The sequence below is a fragment of the Caloenas nicobarica genome, chromosome 1 (assembly GCF_036013445.1).
Source record: "Caloenas nicobarica isolate bCalNic1 chromosome 1, bCalNic1.hap1, whole genome shotgun sequence".
Classification (NCBI taxonomy): domain Eukaryota; kingdom Metazoa; phylum Chordata; class Aves; order Columbiformes; family Columbidae; genus Caloenas; species Caloenas nicobarica.
Genome location: NC_088245.1, coordinates 1371956 through 1394971, shown reverse-complemented (window position 1 = coordinate 1394971; position 23016 = coordinate 1371956). Strand labels below are relative to the sequence as shown.

Below are 23016 nucleotides of genomic sequence, written 5' to 3'. Positions count from 1 at the left end.
GACGCCAGGGTGAGGGGCAACGGGCACAGACTGAAACACGGGAGGCTCCATGTGAACAGGAGGAGAAACTTGTTTGCTGGGAGGTGCCAGAGCCTGGAGCAGGCTGCCCAGAGCGGGTGTGGAGTCTCCTTCTCTGAGACATTCAAACCCTCTGGGATCCTGTGCGATCTGCTCTGGTGACCCTGCGTGAGCAGGTGGGTTGGACTGGATGGTCTCCAGAGGTCCTTTCAACCCCAACCAGCCTGGGATTCTGTGATATTCTGTTTTTCCTCCTCTCCAAAGCCCCTCGTTCCTCCCTGCGCTGCTCCATCGCTCCCCTTTGCGGCACCGTGGGACGTCATTTTCCTCCTCCGCTCTTCCCCTAAAGTCTTCGGTGCCTTCCCAGCAGAAACCCGATGAGTTTTATGTCGTGTCCTGTGACTTCTGGAGGAGCAAGGCTTCTGTCCTCCTCACCGTTCTCTTTATCTCAAAGCCCAAATTTCCTGGAGTGCAGCAGCGAGTTCCCTCCCCAGCGGGTTTCGTGGAGCTCCACCAACTTCCCACCATCTGGTAAATCTTTAGACCGTTTCTTAACCACAACCTTATATCAACCTTATATTTTTTTTTTTTAAATTGAGCGCGCCACGCAGTTACATCCCCACTTATGACAGAAGTTTGCAGCGGCGTTTTCTTCTGCAGCTCTTCTGCAAAGCGAAGGAGAATTTGGGTTCCGCAAAGGGGCTCGGCGCCGATCGGCAGCGGGTCCAAGCCCACGGTGGGTTCTTCGGTGGGTCCGAGCGCCGCCGGTCGTGGCCCATTGAAAAATCTCATTTGGGCTAAAAAAGGGAGATTGTGATTTCAGAGACGATTCCTGTTCCAGAAACAACCCGAATTTCGGATTTCACCCCTACCCGGTGCTGGGACGGGCAGTTGGAGGGGGTTTGTCCGTGTTAGAGCTCTGTGGGCTGCGCTTGGTACAAACAGCCCCATCAGAAGGGGAATGTGACGTATTTGGGACTTATTTTTATTTTTTTAATACCCTGACCACCCATAAGGATGGGGTCTGTCCTCCTGTGGAAAGCCTTGGGGTTTGTTTCACTCTGTTGGGGTTTGTTTGGGTTGTTTTTAATAAAAATCGCAGGTTCCCAGGCGTGATTTTAGCCTCCGTGTTCCTCTGAGGCGTCTCCGTGCTGCTCCCTTGGCTGTCGCTCAAAGGGATCCTGTTGATTTTCGGGAGAGGAATCTTTCCTATCTCTTCTCGGGTGTTTTAAACCCCAGCAATGAGCCAGCTCAACTCCAGGTTAACACTATTTCTGCTTCTTGCTTTTTATTTGTGCCTATTTGGCCTTTCAGAGATTTATTTGCCAGGTCTAAGGATCAATTCAAATTATTTTCCGCACCTTTGGGTGCTCTGGGGTGCAGCCTGGTTTCATTTCTCATTAAGGGAAGATAATTACGCTGAGCTCGTCACCCCGTGTGTGATCTTAACCCGCGGGACCCCAAAGCCACCGTGCGGCACGAGCTCATCCCGACCGCGGTAAAACGCCCTGGAAGTTTTACTGAGGACATTATGCTGCTTCTTCGCAACTTCTCGCTGCAGGTACAAGGTTGTTTGATCCCCGCGCCTAAACGGGAGCTCGTGATCAAAGATTTGGGTGGGATCGCAGGTGTAAAGCTGCTGGGTGAGCTCTCGTCGAACAGAATCTTTTCATCAAGAAGAGAATGGAAGCGTCGGCGGCTTCTTTACGAGACGGGGTGGGGGGATTGTGCTTAACCAGCAACGTCAGCTCTGTGCCCATCCCGGATTAGCGCTGCCTGCGGCAAAGCTGGGTTTAAAAGCAGAGTTTAAAATCAGAATTCTAAAGCAGGAAACTTCTAGCACACACTGCGGAGTATGGTAAGGAGATCCGGGCCGTGCCAGGGACACGTTTGCTCCTCGACGGTCGCGGGACGTTTGCTGGAGCGAGTGTCTGGCAGGTACGTTGGGAATTAAAGGTCTTTCCGCTGCTTTTTTTTTGTGGAGAGAGACTAAACTGAGGTGTTTAAGTAGCTGCGTCGCTCTGTATTCGTGGGGCAAAGACAAATTGCAGCCTGAGCTGGCTGCTCGCTTGCAGGTCGGAAGGCAATTCCTGAAGTTAAACCCTTTCCTCCTCGTACAACTTGTTAGCTGCCATAGCAAGCGCTGTCAAAGATGCAAGTACTCTAATATAAAGGTATAAAATAAAAATGTAATGTATATAGAGGTTATAAATGTATAATATGGAGCTTTTTCTCCGTTTTTAGAGCTCCGCGTCCTCTGTCCTCTTGCAGAGGTGAGGGCTGGGCCAGGAGCCTCGCTCACGGGACATCCGCATTGGGCTGTGGGTTTTAGGAGAAAAATTGAAAATCAAAACTCCTTTGCCATCTTCCTGCTGCTTTCACCCCTTTTCTCTTTCTTTAACGTGTTCCTGAGCTGCGGTGTGCGAGACGTCGGTTTTATTGAAGGCTCAGCCCCGGCGATGGGCTTCACGCGAGGGTTTTGTGTCCGGTGCTGGACCAAGCGCTTGCTTATCTCCCTGTTTTGTGAATAAAACCTCCTCGTGCCTCGAGCTGCATCGGGCCACGTGGATTTAATAACCCGCAGGTCCTTCCTTTGGACTCACCTCTGTTCCCAAACCATGTCCATGCAAATTATGCCCATCATTGAATATTTCTCAAATATTATCAGCCAGGATAGCGCTTGGTGAGATGCCCGGTTTGTGACTTTGATATATGGGCGGTTGGGTCTTGGTTGGTTGTTTCCATTTGCTGCTATCGGGGTTGGGTTGTCACTATTTATTTTTTTGCATTTCTTTGAGTCGTGATGTTGTCTGAAGATCTCGCCATTTGCCAGGACGGTCGTCACACACTCGAGCCGTCGTGGGGGCGAGAAGTTAAAGCTTAATCGTTAATTAGTGTTGGTAAGGTCACTGGTGGCGATCGGCTCGGATTTGTCCATCTGCAGCCTCGGTTCTTGCCTTTTAATTGCTAATTATTTTGGGGGAATGAGGCGTGCCGTGACGCGGTGTCCCGAAGAGCAGTTCTGAGCTTGCCTGTGTCTTGTGCAGGGCTGAAAAGGTCAGATTTAGGTAAAAGTTTCCCTAAACCACAGAATTCGAGGATCATTCAACCAGCAAACCGATACCTTTTGTGTGGAGTTGCATGAAGGCAATTCCAGACTCGTTCAGTTTTCTTTAATGTGGAAGAATCGTACCCAATGTAGGGATTGAACTCGTTTCAATTGTACTCAGTTTTCTAGTCCCGATTTCTTAAGTGTTTCTTCATTAACTTGTCTTCAGAGCAGGGCGTTCGGGAAACGTGCGGTGCAGAAAAGCAGCTGCGAGTTGGTGTGGTGTTGGTTTCTTTTTCGTTGTGGATTAAGTGAAGGTTTGTTTGTGGTCTAATGTTCATTCATCAAGTGCTTTCTAGGAGGCGGAAATTCTGTGTGGCGCGTAGCCAGAAAGGTTCATTTAAGTGACTGACACAGATTTCCTTCGATCTGTCCGTAAAATTAATTTGTTGATAATATTGGTTAGAAGTATTAACCCCTGATTAAATAAAAAAAAACTAGATAAGGGTTCCCTCTTGTTTATAAACACTGTTTAAAGCTTTTTAATTTTAAGGTGATGAAAAGTCAGTATAAAATCCCCACATTGCCTGCACGTGGATCAAGAGCACCGTGGAATCATTGAATTGTTTTTGTTGGAAAAGACCTTCAAGATCAAGTCCAACCATTAACCCACCACTGCCAAGTCCACCTGGAAACCATGTCCCCAAGAACCTCATCTACGTGACCGTGTCCCTCAGAACCTCATCAGGCTCATCACTCTTCTAAATATCTAATTTCCCCCCCATCCCTTCCTGAAATAACATCACAGAATCACGGGGAAAAAGCACCTCTGAGGTTCTGCAGCCCACCCCACTGCTCAGAGCAGGTGTTGAGCTTAGATCTGGTCCCTTGGCAGTGACAATGTGGCCATTGCTCAAGCCATCCTGGTCAACAAGGCTTTAGCCTGACCCGAAGTTGATGTTTCAGATGAGCAGTAAACCAGTATAAATGTGAAATCCCCAGTTTCACAAGAGCTCTTGTTGCTGGTTCTCCCCGTAACCAAGTACCCAAGGACAGGGTTCCTGGCCTTCATCTGGTGGGTTTTTTTGTCTATTGGGGCGCTTGGCCGGTTGTACTGGGCACAAACCCGAGTGGAGGCTATGGAGAGATGTCTGGAGGGCCGTGGTATTTGCCCCAAGTCCTCTTCTGATTCAAGTCCTGGGTTTTTGAAGCGTTAAACTCTCAGCGTCAAGAAATTTGCTCATATCTGGCCAAAAGGAACAGGTAGAAAAGGCTGCGGAAGAGAGAACGATGTGTCTTCTGGAGCGTCGGTGGACAAGTTTCCTGACCAACCTACAAGAAGGTGGTGGGTGTAGAAAGCAGAGGATGTTCCTTGATTTTAACACATCTTCCAACACCGTGTCCTGCAGCGTTCCGGTAACCCGAGTGGAGAGAGGTGGACCTGATTGTTGGGAAACTCTTCCAATCAAACAGTAGCGGTCATTGGCCTGAAGTCCAGCTGGTGGCCAGTTACGAGTGACGTTCCTCAGGAGTCGATACTGGTGTGGCTGCTGCTGAACGTCTTTGTTCATTATCTGGATGATAGGAGAGATGCACCCTCGGCAAGTTCATGGATGACGCCAAGTGGGAGGAGCAGTTGACATGCTGGAGGGACCTCGGTGGATGGAGGAACAGGCTCACGGGGACCTCGACCAGTTCAGCAAAGGCCAGCTCAAAGTCCTTTCCCCGGGATGTGAAAACCCCACGAGCGGGTCGGACTGGGACGACCAGCCGGAAAGCAACCTTGTGGTTTGGGGTTTAGGAGACCAAATTGTCCCTGGGCTGCATTAGGATGGATCAACCCTGGAACAAAGACCCGGATTGAGAAGGTCTCCATCCCTGGAGACATTCACAGCTGCCCTCAACAAGCTTGACTTAAACTGCTTCTGCTTCAAGCAGAGGGTTTGACCAGAGGACTCCAGGTCTGCTGCTCCCAACCTCCGTTATTCTGGGATTCCGAGTTTTTTGCTGGTTTATCAAAGTCTTCCTTGTAAATCATCTGAGGTGAAGATTGCCCACGGGAACAGTCGAATCCTTTCGAGGAATGGGTGTGAGATTATAATTTTGGGGGAAAAAAATGGAAGTTAAACATATTAGTGGAAGTTCAGAAGAAAATGCTGCAACTGCAACAAGGTCTTGCCAAAAGACCCACCGTGTATTTTAATTTTGAGCTGGAAGCTCTGGATTCTCACAGCTCCTACAACTCATAATTCACCTTTGAGCTGTTTTGGTGTCAGTCTCTTAGACGGGCACTGAACAGGTGAGAAATTTCGGGGATCTTTGCTGGATTCCGTCACCGGTGCTGGCCTCGTGGTGAAACCATGTCTCCAGCACACAAGTTACCATCTGTTTTCTCAACAACAAAACACAAATCTGAAGCAACAAACGTGAATCCATCTGGCAGACTGTCCACTGGAAGATGCCAACTTTTACTGGACCTCTTAAATCATCTCCAAAGTCTTCTGCTCAACAAGACTTGACTTTGAGCGCAGTGTCTTTGCCCAAAGCTCGCTTGAACTTAACACAGCAATGCCCATTAGAACCGTCCTTCAAACCCCAGCACGAGACCCAGCTGCCTTGGCTTGGGAATTATGACCTTGGAGGGACCATTTGACCAATGAATGGAAAACCAGCTCTTTGTTGGAAGGTCCAGGTGGAGGAGAAGCACTTGGTGGTGCCTTTCAAGCATGAAGCCTCCCTTGTTTTCATGGCTTTATGGCTCAAGCCAGCTTTTGTCTTAAGATCCATAAAATTGAAGGCTGTGGCAGGAGCTCCTCTGGCTTGGCCTTCAGCTTCTTCACGGCTGGGAGGTTCTGCCAGTGACCCCAGCTGGGGTTCAATGGACTGGACGCTTCTTCTTCCCAAGTTGGCTTCTACAGAAAGACTTTTTGTCATTGAAGGTTTTGGACTGGAATGAGTGAAATTGAGCTCTTCTAAGCTCTTTCCAACATTGACACCCAACGTGGTAGATCACCAGATCCCTCCCTCGTGCTCGTGGTCTCCTGCTCCATACCAGGAGATCAAATTCTGGTGGAACTTGCTCGTTACTGGTGACCATCTAGTTCTAAACTGGAGTTGGAGCTCAGGGAGCAGTGGGAGCCTCCGCAGCTTCTTGGAGCCATTTGCATGTCCTTTGGGTAGATGTGCGGGGCCAAACTCCATGAATTTCCTTAAATTCACATATTGAGTCTTTTGGCGCCTCATATTTTGCGCTGAAGGGACCCAGCGAGTGTTTCTGCGAGTTGCTCGTCTGTGTGCGGCCTCGGGTGGTCAAACCCAAGCGCAGACCCTCAGGGTTGGTTCCTGCTACGCTCCGCCAAATGACAGCGGCTCTCGAGATGTCCGTGCGGTTCTTCGCCTCTTCGTCCAGCCTTTATCCTTCAAAATATGTGGCACCCGTTTCTCTGCCCTCTTCGTCTCCACTATCTCCAGGGTCTCGTCAGCTGAGCTGAAGTCACTTCTGCTCCTGGAGGAACAGGTGGTGGGAATCAGCTGCATCCCTCAGGAGTTGGGACGTCAACCACCGTAGGCTTTTTCCATTACAGATGGTCACTTTATGGTATTGGGGACAGAAGGTGATGCGGTGCCACCAAGAGGGCCTTCCACGTGGGCTGGAGAGCACCTGAGGTATCCACAGGGAAGGTGATGGTCCCGTTTCTCTTGGAGGTTTCTAGTGTGGACACGCCATGGTTTGTGGAACGGGCCCACAACCAGAGATGGGGAGGTGGTTCTGCTCCAAGGCTGGTAGACGTGTCCTCCTACCCAAAATTCTTCTACCTCTTGGGTATTACATCATCACCTGAGCAGAAGAGGCGACATTGCCCAACTTTGAGAGCCACTTATGGTCCCCAACCTCGTGTTTGGGGTCTCCAGCATCCTGTTCGAGGTCCCCAACCTCGCGTTGGGGTCTCCAGCATCCTGTTTGAGGTCCCCAACCTCGCGTTAGGGTCCCCAACCTTGCGTTTGAGGTCCCCAGCCTCCTGTTTGAGGTCCGCAACCTCATGTTTGGGGTCTCCACCCTCTCGTTTAAGCTCCTTTTTGAATCTCCTTCAAGCTGCAAACCACCCAACTCCTCTCTCCAGGACCGGCTCATCTTTCCAGCTCTATTTCCACCCAAGTCCAGGGCTGAGGTTCTTCACATCGAGGTTCTTGCGTCAAGGCTCAGGTGACACCATCATCGGTCCTTGAAGAGCTTTGTGAGGCCGGAGCTGGGGAGTTGATGTAGGTTTGGATGGTTCAGCCGTGGGCTCCTCGTTCTGCCCACCTGTGTTTTTCTTTCCGCTCCCTTGGAAAAAGGTTTTGATTTATTTAAAACTTGTCACTCCGATGCTTTTTTAACAGATGCCAGTGATGGAACTGCAGAAAGCGAACAGTAAAATGGCAAAAAATACATTTGATTTTTTGCACGTGTTTTCAATTACAATTTTCTGGGTTTCTAACACTACAAGTCGCCTCTAAACAAATTCCTCCTCATCAACCCGTTCATTAAAATTGAAAGAAATACTGGTTTGTTTTGGTGGTTCTTTGCAGGGAGGGTTTTTTCCTCGTGTGAAGGTCCCTGGGCTCCCCTTGTTTACGTCTTTGTCTCTTCTTGTTACAGCTGCGTAAACACCCGACTCGTATTTCATCCCAGGATTAAATGTCAAGCAAATATTCGGTGCTTTAGCGGCGGGTTTTGGTTTTTACCCCCCTCCAGAAGCCGGGGACGTCAAGACAAAACCCTTTGGGTGGTGAATCTCCGGAGCCTGAGCTGCCTTCTTGCCTTACACACGTCATTTTATTGCTTGATTTTTACATCGAAAGTACATTTTGAACCCTGGTATGAGATGGTAGAAGCAAATTTTATACACAGATCAGGGTAGATAAATGCTGGGGGACTGGAGGAACCCAAAATTTAAACGTCTTACGTACAGATGGGAACGGCAGCTCGTGGTTTATTTCTTATATTGCAATGACACTCGGCTCCTTCCACCCCAGGAGCTTCAGAACTTCTCTGCAAGATATCTGGAAAACAGCCACGTTTTGGGGTGAAAATCCTTTATAAAGTAATGGGAGCCTCAAATATGACTTATTTATGATATTCTTGGTTCCCCCCACAAGCGCAAGTCTATGGGCCAATGCCGTTACCCTATGCGGGAGGATGACGGAGACGTTACGCAACAGAAATGAAAAATAGTTTGGGTTGGAAAGCCAAAAGCGCTTTATGTTGCTGGGGTGGTTGATGAGGTCCCAGGGGTGTCACCTCGGCGCGGTTGGGGACGGGGATGTCGTCACCCGAGTTCGTCTTCACCGCGTCGCCCCATCAACCCGGTTCGAGGCGAAAATGAGAAATGAGCCTTTATTTTCCAAATTTCCCGGACAGGCTGGATTGTACGTTTGCAGAGGAACCTTTTCTGCCCCTCGTGTTCCTATGTTCTCGGCAGAAACGCAATTTTCATTGAAAAACCAAAAAGCCCACAAAGCGTTGGGGTGGTTTGCCAAGATCGGATATGTCGTCTTCCTTCTCACCGGTGCTCGAAATCTGCAGGAGGCTCTTGACCCTCTTTTTTTAGCAACCTAGAATCTAAAATCATTCTCTTCTAATCTCTTGGAAATACTTTATTGGCCCAAAAAATTCCCCAAATAATGTTAATTTCTGGAAATACTCGGCGGTTCTTCGAGATGCAGGTCGAGTATTTGATACCTGCAGCCAGAACTAAACATTTATTTCTTTCCTAACCTGCCTTTTCTTTAAGATCTTCCTTACCCCTTCCGTGTCTGTTTATTCTTCCTAAATCCTACTTTATGGGATTTTTTTTCCCCTATAAATGTATTTACAACCCATATAATCACCTCTGGAGCTGAGGGTGCGGAGCCAACTCATTTCAGCTCTTTCAAAGTTTCTATGACTCTCCAGCAAATTTTGACCAAGCAAATATCTTCTTTTAGTAATTCAGTCATTAGAGATCACAAACCCATTAATAATTTTACTGGTTTTGTTGAATCAGCGACTTCCAGATGGATTATCGGCAGTGTAGCAGAGCCGGGGCTCTCCAGCTTTGATTTTTTGGGTGTTTTTTTTGGATAGAATCTCCTCACACGTTCCCCGTTCAGTCCCCATCCCTAATTGTTCAGTTCTAAACGCCCTGGAAAATACGTGCCCGTTAATACAGCCGAGAAAGTTTTTAGTATGAGTCGCATACGATTCTAGTTATTTAGTTTCTTAAGAAAGACTTTTTTATTTATTACAAGCTTGGGAATTACCCAGTGAGTATAAATTAACCCGTAGGGACGTTTCTGTCAGAAACGCCTCCACATTTTTCTTCCTACCTGTTATTGGAGTTTTTACAGGCTCATATTGGCTATGAAGAAATCAGAATTTTTGACTTTGCCGTTTGCAAAAAGAGACTGTGTGGTGGTGTCGTTTTGTTTTGGTTTTTGACTAGAATTCAGACTGACCTTGACCAACGTGCCAAACTCTCCATGGCCTCGTCTCTTCCCCCAGCCCCAGAAAATGCGGTTTTTGGAGCATCGTGTTGGAGACCGCCACCGTTCCTGAGCCTTCCTGCAAGGGGCAGATCCCTTCGGAAACGTGATTATTTGTCTTTTTCCAGTTGAATTTGTCCGGTTTCTGAGCAGCGGGAGGTTGATGTGGAGCGAGGAACCGCAAAGAGGCCGCTTGAGTGTATTAAAAAGCGAAATTCGAATGTGGTGTTGCTCTCCGGATGGGGACGGGGATTCATTTTATATTGGGGAAAATCTGGGCAAGAAAATCACGTTATGCAATTCTAGCAGGTATTGTACTGAAGGTGTGAAAGAGACTGAAGTTGGGGGGGATTTTAATTATGAAATGAAATAATTTGGGGTACAGGAGTGCCCCCTTAGGTCCGTGCAATGCAAACATTTCCCGGTGTTCCCGTTCAGTAAAATCAGAATTTCTCTTTCCACACTTAGGCTGGGGATGGGGCAAAGGGAAAGCCAAGGGCAGAGGGTGCTTGAAATTGGACAAATAAAAATATCCGAGACTGAGCCGTGGGTTTTATGTCACTGGAGATGTCTGACCGAGCAGACACACCCCAAAAAGTCGGGGTTTTACCCCCTTGATACCCAAATTTAGGTTTAGGAGGAGAAGTTTGTGACTGTGAAGGACGAGGGAAGGCGGCAGCCCAGGTCTTTTCCACGTGGATGTTTCCTCCAGGTAGAAAAAAGGAATTTATTTTTATTTTTTCCTGGGATTTCTGTTCATCACGACGGCTTCAAATGCCCCATCTGCGTCCAGCACCGAGCGGTGTCGCCACCAAAGGGCTTTTGCTTATAAACTGGTTTTTAAAAGGCAAACAGACGGCATCCTTTGTATTGTAGATTATTTTAATATATTTAATGTATTTAATGGTTCCCTTCACTGTGCTGTTGGACCTGGATAGTCTATATATATATACATATATATATATAAAAATATAAATAAATAAATATATATATAAATATAAATAAATATATATATATATCTAAAGTCCTTCTCTGTGGTGGTTTTGGGGTCCCATCTTGCCATGTTTTTGGGGAGCTCCTCCTTTTGCGGTGTGATGTTTGTCCATCTGTAATGTTGGTCGGAACCACCTTTCATCTCCCCCAAATTAACAACCCTGAGAAATATCCGCCATCCTCCAGTGCCGTGACTTCATTTTCTATCAGAGAGACATTCTGGGGTGATTTTCGTAGCGATTACAGTGATAGAACATCCAGTTTGGTGATGTTGGATGCGGTCAGCCCGTTCCTTCACACGCAGGAGGCGAGTTGATTAGTTCGAGCTTAATTACACGCAAATTCAGATTTCAAGCATTTTAGACAAACAAAGCCTTTGTTTTAATTTTTAAGAAAAATCAAATGATCTTACCCGAACTAAAATATGTTGCAGGAAACGAGGAGCATTTTATTGATTGTCTGAGTCCTTGGAAGATCTCGTTCCGTAACAGAAGTCCCCAAATCCCAGAGTTTCTCCCCAATCTGTCCCAGCGTTTGCTCTCAGATGGACCCGCCGGCTTCAATCTTGCAATTACATATTGTTATTTTTTTATATTTATTCAGTCATTTGTCCCTCGCTGGCCTCTCTCTGGTTTTATTCCCGTGTAAGAGGCACCGCAATTATCCAAAAATCCGCTTTTTTTCGCTCTTTCCTGCAAGATTTGCTCCGGTGGACTCTCCCGGTGAAAATCCCGGGGTGTTTCACCCAGGGGAAGGTGGGTTTTCCCCCGACCCGCTCGCTTTTCCCCACGTTGCCGACTCGGCCGCATTTTGCCCCAGGTCCACGCCTGGGAGATCTCGGACCAGCTGCTGCAGATCCGCCAGGATGTGGAATCCTGTTACTTCGCGGCGCAGACCATGAAGATGAAGATCCAAACGTCTTTCTACGAGCTCCCCACCGACTCCCACGCCTCCCTACGGGACTCGCTGCTCTCCCACATCCAGAACTTGAAGGATTTGTCGCCCGTCATCGTCACCCAGGTGGGTGCTGTTGCAAGGAATGATTTTAGGGTTCTGCTTGCTGCAGAACGATGTTTAGATTTCTTAAAGATAGATGCAGCTTCAAGAGTTTGGTGGCAGGTTCACTTGATTATTTACTTGCATGGGGGAAATACGCCACGCTGAATGCTGCTGACCTTCTCTCCAGGTGCCTGTATCCGTTTGCAAAGCAAACCTCCAGGTGTCTTCCCTCCCTGATAGCCGTTTGTTGTCTGGATAAAGCCTTTCTTCTCAGCGAAGTGCAAAACTAGGCCCCGCTTTGCAGATGTCTGTGACGTCTCTGTGTCAGCCTTGGATCGTTGTTTTCCCAGTCAGTTCTGTTTTTCCCAGCAAAATGCAAGCTGGACTTTATCTTGCAGGCGCTTCGCGTAGCCTGCAGTTGCTTTTGGCAAATACGAGCTTGAAATTTTAGCAGATTTAGTCTACATGAATCAAAGAGTATATTAAAAAAATCATACAACCTTGTATCTCTAAAGAATCCATTACATTTGGTGTGCACGTACTCAAGCTAAATGACCAATGTTGAACTTGAACTGGGCTCATCCACTGACCTGTGAGTAGTAAAACCATGGCCACGCAGCTCACTCATTTAGCGGGGAGAGCTCCAAGTGGCTCATCCAGGCTGGCGTATTTATAGAATGAAGCGGTCAACTCGCAGTTAAATTGCACGCAGTGGGAAAAGCCCACCCGAGGCTCCCCGCGCCCACACCTGACCGGGCTCGCTTGCGGTTCTGCTTCCCCGTGGGTCTCCTGGAGGGAGTTCTCGGCCCGGCTGCGGCTCAGGCCGTTCCCTCCTCTGGAGCCTGAACCAAACTGCTCTGGTTTGGCGGGGGTGTCGAGCGCACCCGCCGCGGGTGCGGAGCAGGGCTGCCTGGGGGAACGTCTGTCGGCCGCTAAAGCCCGGACTATCTAGTCTTAACTTGCCCTTAAGAGCAGCCTGGTAGCCAGGCTTGTCTCACAGCCCCGCTAGAGCCGTTCCTAACGTTAATCGCCGGCTTAGGGGAGGAAGAGGAGATGCTGCAGGTCACGGCGATGCTGCCCAGCTCCGCTTTTATCGCTTCTCACTCTTTTTATGAAACAAACCCCCTTTTTCTCCCTTGTTTGCTCCTCCAGCACGGAGAACAGAGAAGATCGACGCCTGCAGCCCGCGCGCGTCTCCGAGCACAGAATTGTTTCCCTTCCTTCATTATGTGGTTCCTTTAGTTAAATCAATTACTTTACCCTCTTGTTTGCTGTTTGGAGAGCTCAGGGGGCTGGTTTTACCCCAAAATAGCAGAGAATATCACCCTGTTGGGGCGGTGGGTGCTCTGCGGTTATATCCACAGGGATAACGCAGATAAAACACGGATATTGTGAATTAACATCCTGGCTCGGTGTTACCTGCCCAGCGCTGGTCTGATGGTCACAGCCCCATCTCCTCTCCTTTTGGGCGGATTTTGTCAGTCACCGCACTTAGCTCTGGTTTTTTTTGTCTTTTTCCCCCGTTTCAGCTGGCTTTAGCAATAGCAGACCTTGCCCTGCAAATGGCTTCTTGGAAAGGCTGCGTACAAACACTGGTTGAAAAGTAAGTAATTCTTTATATCGTTCAACTCTTCAGTTGTTCCTTCAGTAGACGTTGGGTGGGTGGGACCTGTGTCACCCCAAAAGTCGCGCAGCAGCAAACGGCCCGACGATAGGGAAGTGTCATTTCCTTAATTAATAACGTACAGTGTTTTGGACCGTGGCAGGGAGGTGGGTCCGTCTGTGGCTCCGTGCGACAGCGCCCGCACGCGCCTCCATGGCCACAACTCCGAGCCTCAGCGATTTTCTTCATCCCTCTTTTGTCCGCGATGATCCCCCATCCCCTCCCGCTTCAGCCGCAGCCAACGGCGATTTGTGCTCGTGGGCCGGGAAAGCTTTTCCCATCTTTCTGTTGAAAAATCTTGAGCTAAACCACCGACAGAGGCTCCTCTCTCTGCTCTGCCCTCGCAGCAGGACGCTGGAGCGTGTTCGCGCTCACACTCTTGCCGAATCTCTTCGAAAAGCCGCTCCACCTCTCGTTATTTCCCAGTATTTAGTTTTCTTGCGTGCGCTTGGCTCTCACCTTCACGTTTTTCCTCTCTCCCCGTTGTTCCAGGTACAGCAACGACGTGACGTCCCTGCCCTTTCTGCTGGAGATCCTCACCGTTCTGCCCGAAGAGGTTCACAGCCGCTCCCTGCGCATCGGAGCCAACCGCCGCACCGAAATCATCGAGGATCTGGCGTATTACTCCAGCACCGTCGTCTCTCTGCTGGTAAGGAGACACGGCACGTGGTGACCGAGGCCCGCTCGGCTGCTGAAGACTGTTGTGAAACTTCTCCTCCCCCTGTGCATCGCCGATCCGGGTTATTCCAGGTTGGGTGTGATTGAAAATCTGGTCTGCGTGCGACAAATTTTGATTCCAAGCGGATCAACATCACAGTCAGGCCCCTGTTGTCAGTGCTGGGTTGAAAACAGAGCTCGTTAGGGAGAATTAAGAACCTTCTCATCCTCTCAACTGGCTCGTCCCCGCGAGGATCGTGTTGTTTTACCCGGTGGGACGGAGCGTGGGGCTCGTCTTTTGGCTCAGTGTCCTTTAAATTCAGAAAAAGCTCTTTATTCTCCTGGGCCGGCGGTTCAGCAGTTGGTCAGGGCTGGATTCCTGGGAGGTTTGGGTTATTTGGTGGTTACGAAAGAAATTACTTCAGTCCAATGTGGGGGGTGTGTGTAGATCGCTAGATCCTCTCTAGAGTCGCACACCGGTATATCTCTCTGTACGTGTTAGAAGAAGGGCATTCAGGTACTTAAAGACTCTGATCTCTCGCTCTTTCCATGCCCCTTTCAGCCGTAAGTACGTACCTAATTTTTGACCACTGTTTGATAAGCTGAGGTGATGGATTTAGCTGCACATCACATTTAGTATTGGCCAAGCGGGGAGACTGTTGCTGAATCTTCTTTTTCTTCAAAAGTTTCCTCATCCAGGGAGCAAGTCACGCTCTCCAAGAACAAGACTGTTGTGGGCCCCGAAACGTGGAATTATAGAATTGTAGAATGGTTTTGGTTGGAAAAGACCTTTGAGATCATGGAGTCCAACCATAACCCACCCCTGGCACTGCTCCATGTCCTGAGAACCTCATGTCCGTCTGTCCAACCCCTCTGGGGATGGTGACTCCAGCACTGCCCTGGGCAGCCTGTTCCAACGCCCCACAGCCCTTGGGGGAAGAAATTGTTCCCCAGATCCAACCTCAACCTCCCCTGGCGCAACTTGAGGCCGTTTCCTCTGCTCCTGGCGCTTGTTCCTGGGGAGCAGAGCCCGACCCCCCTGGCTCCAAGCTCCTTTCAGGCAGTTCAGAGATCAGAAGGTCTCCCCTCAGCTCCTGTTCTCATTTTGATTGGAAAAGACCTTTAAGATCAAGCCCAGGGCAAATTTGGGGAGCTGAGCGTAAGTGTGGAGGCGAATGGCTTCAGGGACTGAAGATAAATGCTCCTCACTGGCTCTGTCCTTGTCAGAGAGATTCTCCTGCTCCTGGGTGTTTGAGCTCAGTCAACGAGCAACCAAACTGATCCCTGGCTTTGCATGGACCACGTGCCGTAGCCTCTTTTCCCGTAAAATTCTATCATTTCGTGCTGCTTATCTAAAGATAACGTACTATCGAGTCTGTCATTCCACCAAGCAGCTGGTTAACGTTCCCAAACTCCAGACGGAGCTGGAGTTTAGTGTGTTTAATTGCCGGGTCTCATCAGCCGTCCCACGTTGGGCTCTGCGGTGTCCCCGTCCCTCTTCCAGCCGCCTGCTGGTCAATATTCCCTTGTCAACAGGGAAGGAAACGGCCTCAAGTTGCGCCAGGGGAGGTTGAGGTTGGATCTGGGGACCAATTTCTTCCCCAAAGGGCTGTGGGGCATTGGAACAGGCTGCCCAGGGCAGTGCTGGAGTCACCATCCCTGGAGGGGTTGGACAGACAGACATGAGGTTCTCAGGACATGGGGCAGTGCCGGGGCTGGGGGAACGGTTGGACTCGATCTGGCTATGATTCTGTGAAATGAGCTGTGTTTTGCAGTGCTTTTTTATGCCGTTTCTCCTAATTACAGACTCACAGTCTCCCTTTGCTGTCAGTCTGACATTTAGATTTCCATCCCGTTAACAAGATCCAGGGAGAAGGGGGCTGAATCTCTTCATCCCCCTCCAGATTCGTTTGATGTGCCGTTTCATTTATCCTCTCATTATCTGCGGCCCCATCCAACATCCCTCTGCGCATCCCCGTCTCTGGACCCGACACAAACTCACCTCCCAGCAGTTTTCCTTGGTTTAATTTGCAGAAAAGGGCAGAGTTAGGGGTAAGACACCCTCAATTTAAACTTGTAACACCTTTGCAGAAGGTCCCTGTTCTCTTTCCACGCTGCATTTTGTGTCCCTGCGGTTAACAAAGTCACAGAGAGCGACCTGAGCGTAGCAGGTACTTCTGATGGGTGTTCGGTGTTTGTGCCACGTCTGGCTTTGCCTTTCCCCGTGGAGGCTTCGTCTGCCAGAGTTTCTGCAGTAAATCCGAAGGGAAGAGGGATCGCGATGTTCCGGGATGCATTGGGGGACAGATTTGAGCTGTATCCTCTGCTTGAGGAGCCTCCCTTCCCCCTCGCGCTGTATTTATCCCATTTTTTTCCGTGCCATTACCAGCGCAGCCATTAGGGGAGCCCAGTTCCACCTTTTCCGCGAGTTTATCTTTTCACGAGTCCTCTCTCACTTCTCAAACTCTGGTTATTTTTCACGTCCGCGTCCCCGCGCCGTCTCCCCGAGCTGTCCCCAGCCCTGGGCGCTCTTCACGGCACGGCTGGCTGTCACATCGGTGCGACAGAACACGTCACCCACCGCGCGGCTGTACTGGGGACGGTGCGAGGTGTCGCATTGGGAAGGGTCGTAGCGCTGCTGGGAGACTTTCCGCTCAGACTTGTCTGCGTTTGCCTGGAGCTTCCGTGGTAAATCCCAGCACGGGCGCTTTAACCACCTGCCCGAAGAGCAAAGTGAAGTTTTCTGCGTAGGATCTGAATGCTGAATTCACTTTCTTGAGCGTTTAAAAAATTGCACAGGGACTGTGAAGTACAATATTCCACTTTCAGGATTGAAGCTTCGAGTGAGGAGCTCTGGAAACTCCCATGTGCAGGAATCCTTGACCAGTCCAGGTTCTTTTCTGGGGAGAAAAGAGTCTGGGATCCCTCTCCAGGTCCTGCCTGACCCCTTGTTCTTGTCTCCCTCAGCCTGGCGGGGTCGGGGCGTCCCTTGGCGTTGGGTTTTGGTGGGGGGTGCTGGTGGGTGCTGTGGGCCAGCAGAATCGCTGGCCGTCGCAGCCAGACCCACATCTCCGATGCTGCCGTGTTCGGGCTGTCCTCAGGTTGGCATCGGGGTCCCTCAGGACCCGTCTTCTCTGTGCTTTTGTGGGGAGGAATATAAAATGGAGACTAGGGGGAGTTTAAGGATTCATCATGGATGCAACTCGTTGTGTCCGTGCTCCACCGGTCTGAGACGGGATCCTGCAGAAAACTGACAGGCTGGGAATGCATGAAAATGCTCAAACTGCTTTTATCGCTTCTGTAGCAGCACCTGAAGGTGACTGAGAGGGTTTTGGCTCTGCCTCCAGATCGCACCGAGCCCAGGGCTGCTTTACTGGTGGATGGGGGTGTTGGAAGCGTTCTGCTTTCCTGAATGAGGATGATCGGAGCCCACGTGGTCTTGAGAGGATGTTTGCAGAACTGTCGTGCTCCTGATTACAAAAGCAGCATGGGGCCATAGAATCACAGAATCGTTTTGGTTGGAAAAGACCCTCAAGATCATCAAGTCCAACCGTTCCCCCAGCCCTGGCACTGCCCCATGTCTCCGAGAACCTCACGTCCCTCTGTCCAACCCCTCCAGGATGGTGACTCCAGCACTGCCCTGGGCAGCCTGTTCCAATGCCCCACAGCCCTTTGGGGAAGAAATTGGTCCCCAGATCCAACCTCAACCTCCTTCTCCAGCCCCTTCCCCAGCTCCGTTCCCTTCTCTCAACTCGCTCCAGCACCTCAAGGCCTTTCTTGGCGTGAGGGCCCCAAACTGCCCCCAGGATTGGAGGTTTGGCCTTCCCAGTGCCCAGCACAGGCCGGTCACTGCCCTGGGCCTGCTGGCCACACCAGTGCTGGTACCAGCCAGGATGCTGGTGGCCTCTTGGCCACCTGGGCACACGCTGGCTCATGTTCAGCCGCTGGCACCAACACCCCGGGTCCTTTTCCGTGGGCACTTTCCAGCCGCTCTTCCCCGATCATGCAGCGTTCATGGGGTTGTTGTGACCCAAGTGCAGGACCCGGCACTTGGCCGTGTTGAACCTCAGACAATTGGCCTCAGCCCATCGATCCAGATCCCTCTGTGGAGCCTCCTGCCTTCTGACAAGTCAACAGCATTCCTAAAGTTATTTATTATTTTGCTTGCGGAATTGGGTTGGGCTCTCCAGCAGTTCTCCCCTGTGCCGTTGCAGATGACGTGTGTGGAGAAAGCAGGCAACGATGAGAAGATGCTCATCAAAATCTTCAGGTGCTTGGGGAGCTGGTTCAACCTGGGGGTCCTGGACAGCACCTTCATGGCCAACAGCAAGTTACTGTCCCTGCTCTTCGAGGTGCTGGTGAGTGTTTCTCTGGGGGAATGAGGTGACGGTGGTTCTTGGGTACCAGGGTGGTGTCGCTTTTAAATCCAAGAGAGTCTGAGAGGTGACGCCGCTTTTCCATGAGCTGGTGCGGAAGGTGAGTTTTGTCCCTCCTGTCTTGGGTAGGAACCCTCTGGTCTTTACCTTTGTCAGCTCCTTAGAATCACAGAATAATTTGGGTTGGAAAGGACCTTCAAAGGTCAGCCAGTGCCCCCCCTGCCATGAGCAGGGACATCTGCACCAGCTCAGGTTGCTCAGAGCCCCGTCCAGCCTGGCCTGGGATGTCTCCAGGGATGGTTCATCCACCACCTCTCTGGCCAACCTGGGCCAGGCTCTCACCACCCTCAGGGCCCAACATTTCCTTAGGTCAGGCTTTGTGAAGTGGGGACAAGACCGATGGATGGAAAGGATCATCAATTTTGGTGCCTGTATGAAGCGGATTTCTCATCCAGCTCGAGCAGGAGCCAGGTTCCATTTTTCTGTCGTGGCTGCTAAACATTCAGAGCAGAATAGAAGAATTTAACATCTGAGAAATGGCCATTTGGAGCCATTTCCATGGGCCGCCACTGCTGGCAAAGTAGGTGCCAGGTGGACTTTTGAGCATACTCCAACTTTTAAAAAAAGAGAGTTTTGGCCTCAAACACATTGTGCTTGGTCCTTACTCCAAGACCATTTTTTTATGAGGCTCTGAGCAAAATACATTAGTTTAGTGCATTGTCCAAGTAAGTTTGCAATCCTCAGGAGATTAAATGGTGATTCATTTTGGCTTTAAAGTTCTCTGTATATGTTGAAAAAAGCTGCGTTTGCTTAGTACTAAAGTCAGGGTTGGTTGGTTTGTTTGTTTCTTTTCCCCAGATTTTCAGTAAAATAATTTTTTACTCCTTTTCTGGCAATGAACCGAACAAACAGGAGGAATTCCTGGAGGACAGAGGTTTCTGCTGTGGCAAACCCAGACCCGTGACCCGGCGCAGGAATCGTCTGCTCCTCCTCCCCTCGTTAACCAAAATCCCTCATTTGCATCTGTTCTGTGCTGCAGATCCAATTAATGACAGATGCAAATGAGGGCTCCCATTTGTGGGAGAAGGCATAGAGAATATTCATGCAGGGCCCAGCAGAAACCCGTCTCCCCCAGGACTTATTATGTTAATATCACTTTTAAATCAGCATTTTTTCTCCATTTTTTCCTCCCTTCCACCTTCACGTGGAACCACAAATTATTTTCCAAATGCGTTGAAGTCTTGTGTGAAAGGACACAGGTTGTTCCTGCTCCTTTGTTTCCCTTCCATGCTTCCCTGTTTGCTTTTCTCCTCCTTAATATGCCAGTCTCGTCTCCCTCCTTAATTAATCCGGGCTCCATAGGAGCCATTAAAGCTCCTGTTACATCAGCCTTGCACGATTGCTATAAATATTGACCAGGTGCGGCCTGGAATCCTCTTGTTCACCCCCAAACCCTTACAACCGTAAATATTTCATGTGTGTTTGTGAGAAGCTTCATCTCCATCCTCACTGAGGGCTCGATGATCCTTGTGGCTCCTTCAAAATTGTGATTTTTCAAGGATTCTCCGACCCAGATGGGGAAATGAGCAGCAAAATGTTTTATTTCCTTTTGAACTGCTGTGGTTTGGTTTTTTTGTTGTTGTTGTTGTTTCCCCAGTTTTGACCTCAAGTGTTTGAGGTGGTAAAGCAAACCAGGCTCTGCAGGGCTGGTTGCAGATTTTGGGAGCTGTGGCTGTGCAGAAGCTCTACAAAGTATTGCAGAAACAACAAAAGACGATTTTTTTTCCCCACTTGTTTCGTACATAGTCACCGGGCTCTTGTTTCTTGCAGCAACAAGACAAAACATCGTCGAACCTCCACGAAGCCGCGTCCGACTGCGTCTGCTCGGCCCTTTACGCCATCGAGAACGTGGAGACCAACCTGCCCTTGGCCTTGCAGCTTTTCCAGGGTGTCCTCACCCTCGAGAGTGCCTATCACATGGCGGTAGCGCGCGAGGACCTGGACAAGTGAGTGAACTCGAACCTCGGGCCGTGCTGGGGGAGGAAAGACGTACAGTAATTAACAGTCACGCCGTCTGCCCGCGGTTATTTTGGGAATCCGTGCGGCGCCCTGAAGTCCCTTATGCAAATAAGATGTTTGTGAAAGAAAGAAAGAAAGGTGAGCAAATGTCTTCCTGGCCCTGGCTGCAGCGATTTGTGCGCTGGGCTGTGGCAGAGTCGCTGTCCCCAGCCTGGATGCGTTGGTTGTCCTCACCGGGGGGCAAAGCAGCGGGAAAGTGTCCTGGGGTGCGGCTGATGCACTGCTGGCTTCAAAATAGAGTTTAGAATCATTTTGGTTGGAAGAGACCCTCAAGATCATGGAGTCCACCCGTTCCCCCAGCCCTGGCACTGCCCCATGTCCTGAGAACCTCATGTCCGTCTGTCCAACCCCTCCAGGGATGGTGACTCCAGCACTGCCCTGGGCAGCCTGTTCCAATGCCCCACAGCCCTTTGGGGAAGAAATTGGTCCCCAGATCCAACCTCAACCTCCCCTGGCGCAACTTGAGGCCGTTTCCTCTGCTCCTGGCGCTTGTTCCTGGGGAGCAGAGCCCGACCCCCCCTGGCTCCAAGCTCCTTTCAGGCAGGTCAGAGATCAGAAGGTCTCCCCTCAGCTCCTGTTCTCCAGCTGAACCCCCAGCTCCCTCAGCCGCTCCCATCACACTTGTGCTCCAGCCCCTTCCCCAGCTCCGTTCCCTTCTCCCAACTCGCTCCAGCACCTCAAGGCCTTTCTTGGCATGAGGGCCCCAAACTGCCCCCAGGATTGGAGGTTTGGCCTCCCCAGTGCCCAGCACAGGCCGGTCACTGCCCTGGGCCTGCTGGCCACACCAGTGCTGGCACCAGCCAGGATGCTGGTGGCCTCTTGGCCACCTGGGCACACGCTGGCTCATGTTCAGCCTTTCCTGGCATCTCTTGCCGTTCTGTGGCCTCGTGGTGACAGTGTTTGTGTCACCCTGTGACTGATGAGTCCATCCACAAGTTGTCAGACATGGACAACTTTTCCTCTTCCAATTCCTGTGGTTTTCATTCATCCTCCCTCTGCACAGATAACTGCCTCCCAGCTCTGTCAGTGAACACCGGGAGCGCTCACTCTTCTGTTTAATGTGACTGTCGCTCATAAACACAACAAAACCAGTTGTGAGGTGGATCTGGAGCCTCCCCAGCACCAAACTGGTATTTCCACTTTAGCACAGCCCAACAACCAGCTCCTCACCTCTTCCCTCAATGGGGCTTCACCCAGTTCAACCAGTCCCGTGTGACACCGTCACAGAACCATTTGGGTTGGAAAAAAAGATCACCGAGTCCAACCATTAACCCAATGCTCTCCTAGCCATCTCCTGCTCTGCTCCATTTCTCCTCTTTTTAAACATACTTGGTAAGAATAAGGTGGATCCAACCTATTTTTAGTGAACTCCACTTGCATTTAGCCCATTTCCCTCCAACCTCCACGTATTTTTGATCCTGGGCAGTAAATTACCCGGTCCCTGCTCCTCACACCCTGCAGATGAGCAGATCCTCATGTCTCAATAAGCATCTCACTCCTCCTCTCCCCCCCGTATTCAAAACTGATGCATATTCGCATAGTTTTAGCTGCGCCGCAGATCTTCCATCGTGCCGATGTCTTTGGCGCGCAGAAATTCCACCAACTGTTCCTTGCAGCTGCAAAATCCTGGGTTTGTGCCTGGCCTTGCCGGGGCCTGGCACCCGTTTGGCTTCTGGCAATTCTCCCTTGATCTCTGCTCGTTTTTCCTTCCAGAATCCAGCTCAGTCCTCCTCCCCAACAGCCCTTCGGAGGCGCTTGGCTTGTTGCTGAGGTTTTTCAGATGATTTAGGCTCAAAAACTCAACAAGCAACCCCTTTTCCCCTTGTTTCAGCTTGGGGCGCGAAGCCCAGGTAACGCAGGCGCCTTTGACTTCAAGAAATTCCACGTTGAATGCGATTTCCGCGGGCGAAATTAGTGGTTGCTCCTCACAGTTTGTCCTTTCGAAATTAAAAATTCAAGTAGCGTCTGTTCGTGTTGATCCTTCCATTTAATAGAATTAGTCTCCGGTTGTCAGGCGTGTGAAAGTTGGTTTCTGATGTTCTCTCTGCGTGGTATAAATTGACTCTGCAATGGCTTCTCCTGGGCCTGTGACTGGAAAATCTGAAATATTTTGTCTTCAGGAGCTGAAGATGATTTGTAGGGTCTGCCCTCCGGTCTCTGTTGGAGAAGAGTCTCCCCTGGACCTTGTGCCACTGTCGGCATCTCGCCGTGTCCGACCTGCTCCCGGGGACACGTTCACTGAGGCTTTTTGAGACTAAAAATAAAAAAACCTCACGTGGGGCCCTCGCCTCTGCCTTTAGGACAGGCTTTAGGATGAGTTTGCAGCACATTTCGAGCTGCATCTGGCTTTAGGATTTCCCAAAGCAAAACCAAAGCCCAGGACTAATGGTTTATCTTGGACCTTTTCCCCCAAATCCCTGATTTTAAGGTGGTTTTATCGGTGAGGAATTTGGTTTGACGCTTTTCACTCTTATTTTTGCTTCTACAATCTTAGAGTAACGCTCATGGTCCAACGCAGCCACTAAATTGCTTTTGTCTTATTTTTTTGCTGTATTTTTACGCATTGCCACCCCCTGTATAACCAACGGGTTTATTTTTCAAGTAGGTTTTGTTTTATTTGTCTTCTGAAACACGGCGCCTTCCCCTCAAGCTGTTTTGCCGCAGCTGCCTCGTCGCCC

General features: G+C 50.1%; 1 protein-coding gene across 1 annotated transcript in view; it reads left to right on the top strand.

Moving 5' to 3' along the window:
- TNPO3 (transportin 3) overlaps window positions 1–23016 on the top strand; it is a 36969-nt gene that overhangs the window by 1242 nt on the left and 12711 nt on the right. Inside the window, exons 2-6 of the mRNA XM_065626791.1 lie at window positions 11384–11584; window positions 13093–13166; window positions 13719–13875; window positions 18098–18241; window positions 20090–20265. Coding sequence (XP_065482863.1) covers window positions 11384–11584; window positions 13093–13166; window positions 13719–13875; window positions 18098–18241; window positions 20090–20265 — 752 coding nt within the window. The remainder of the gene's footprint in view (window positions 1–11383; window positions 11585–13092; window positions 13167–13718; window positions 13876–18097; window positions 18242–20089; window positions 20266–23016) is intronic.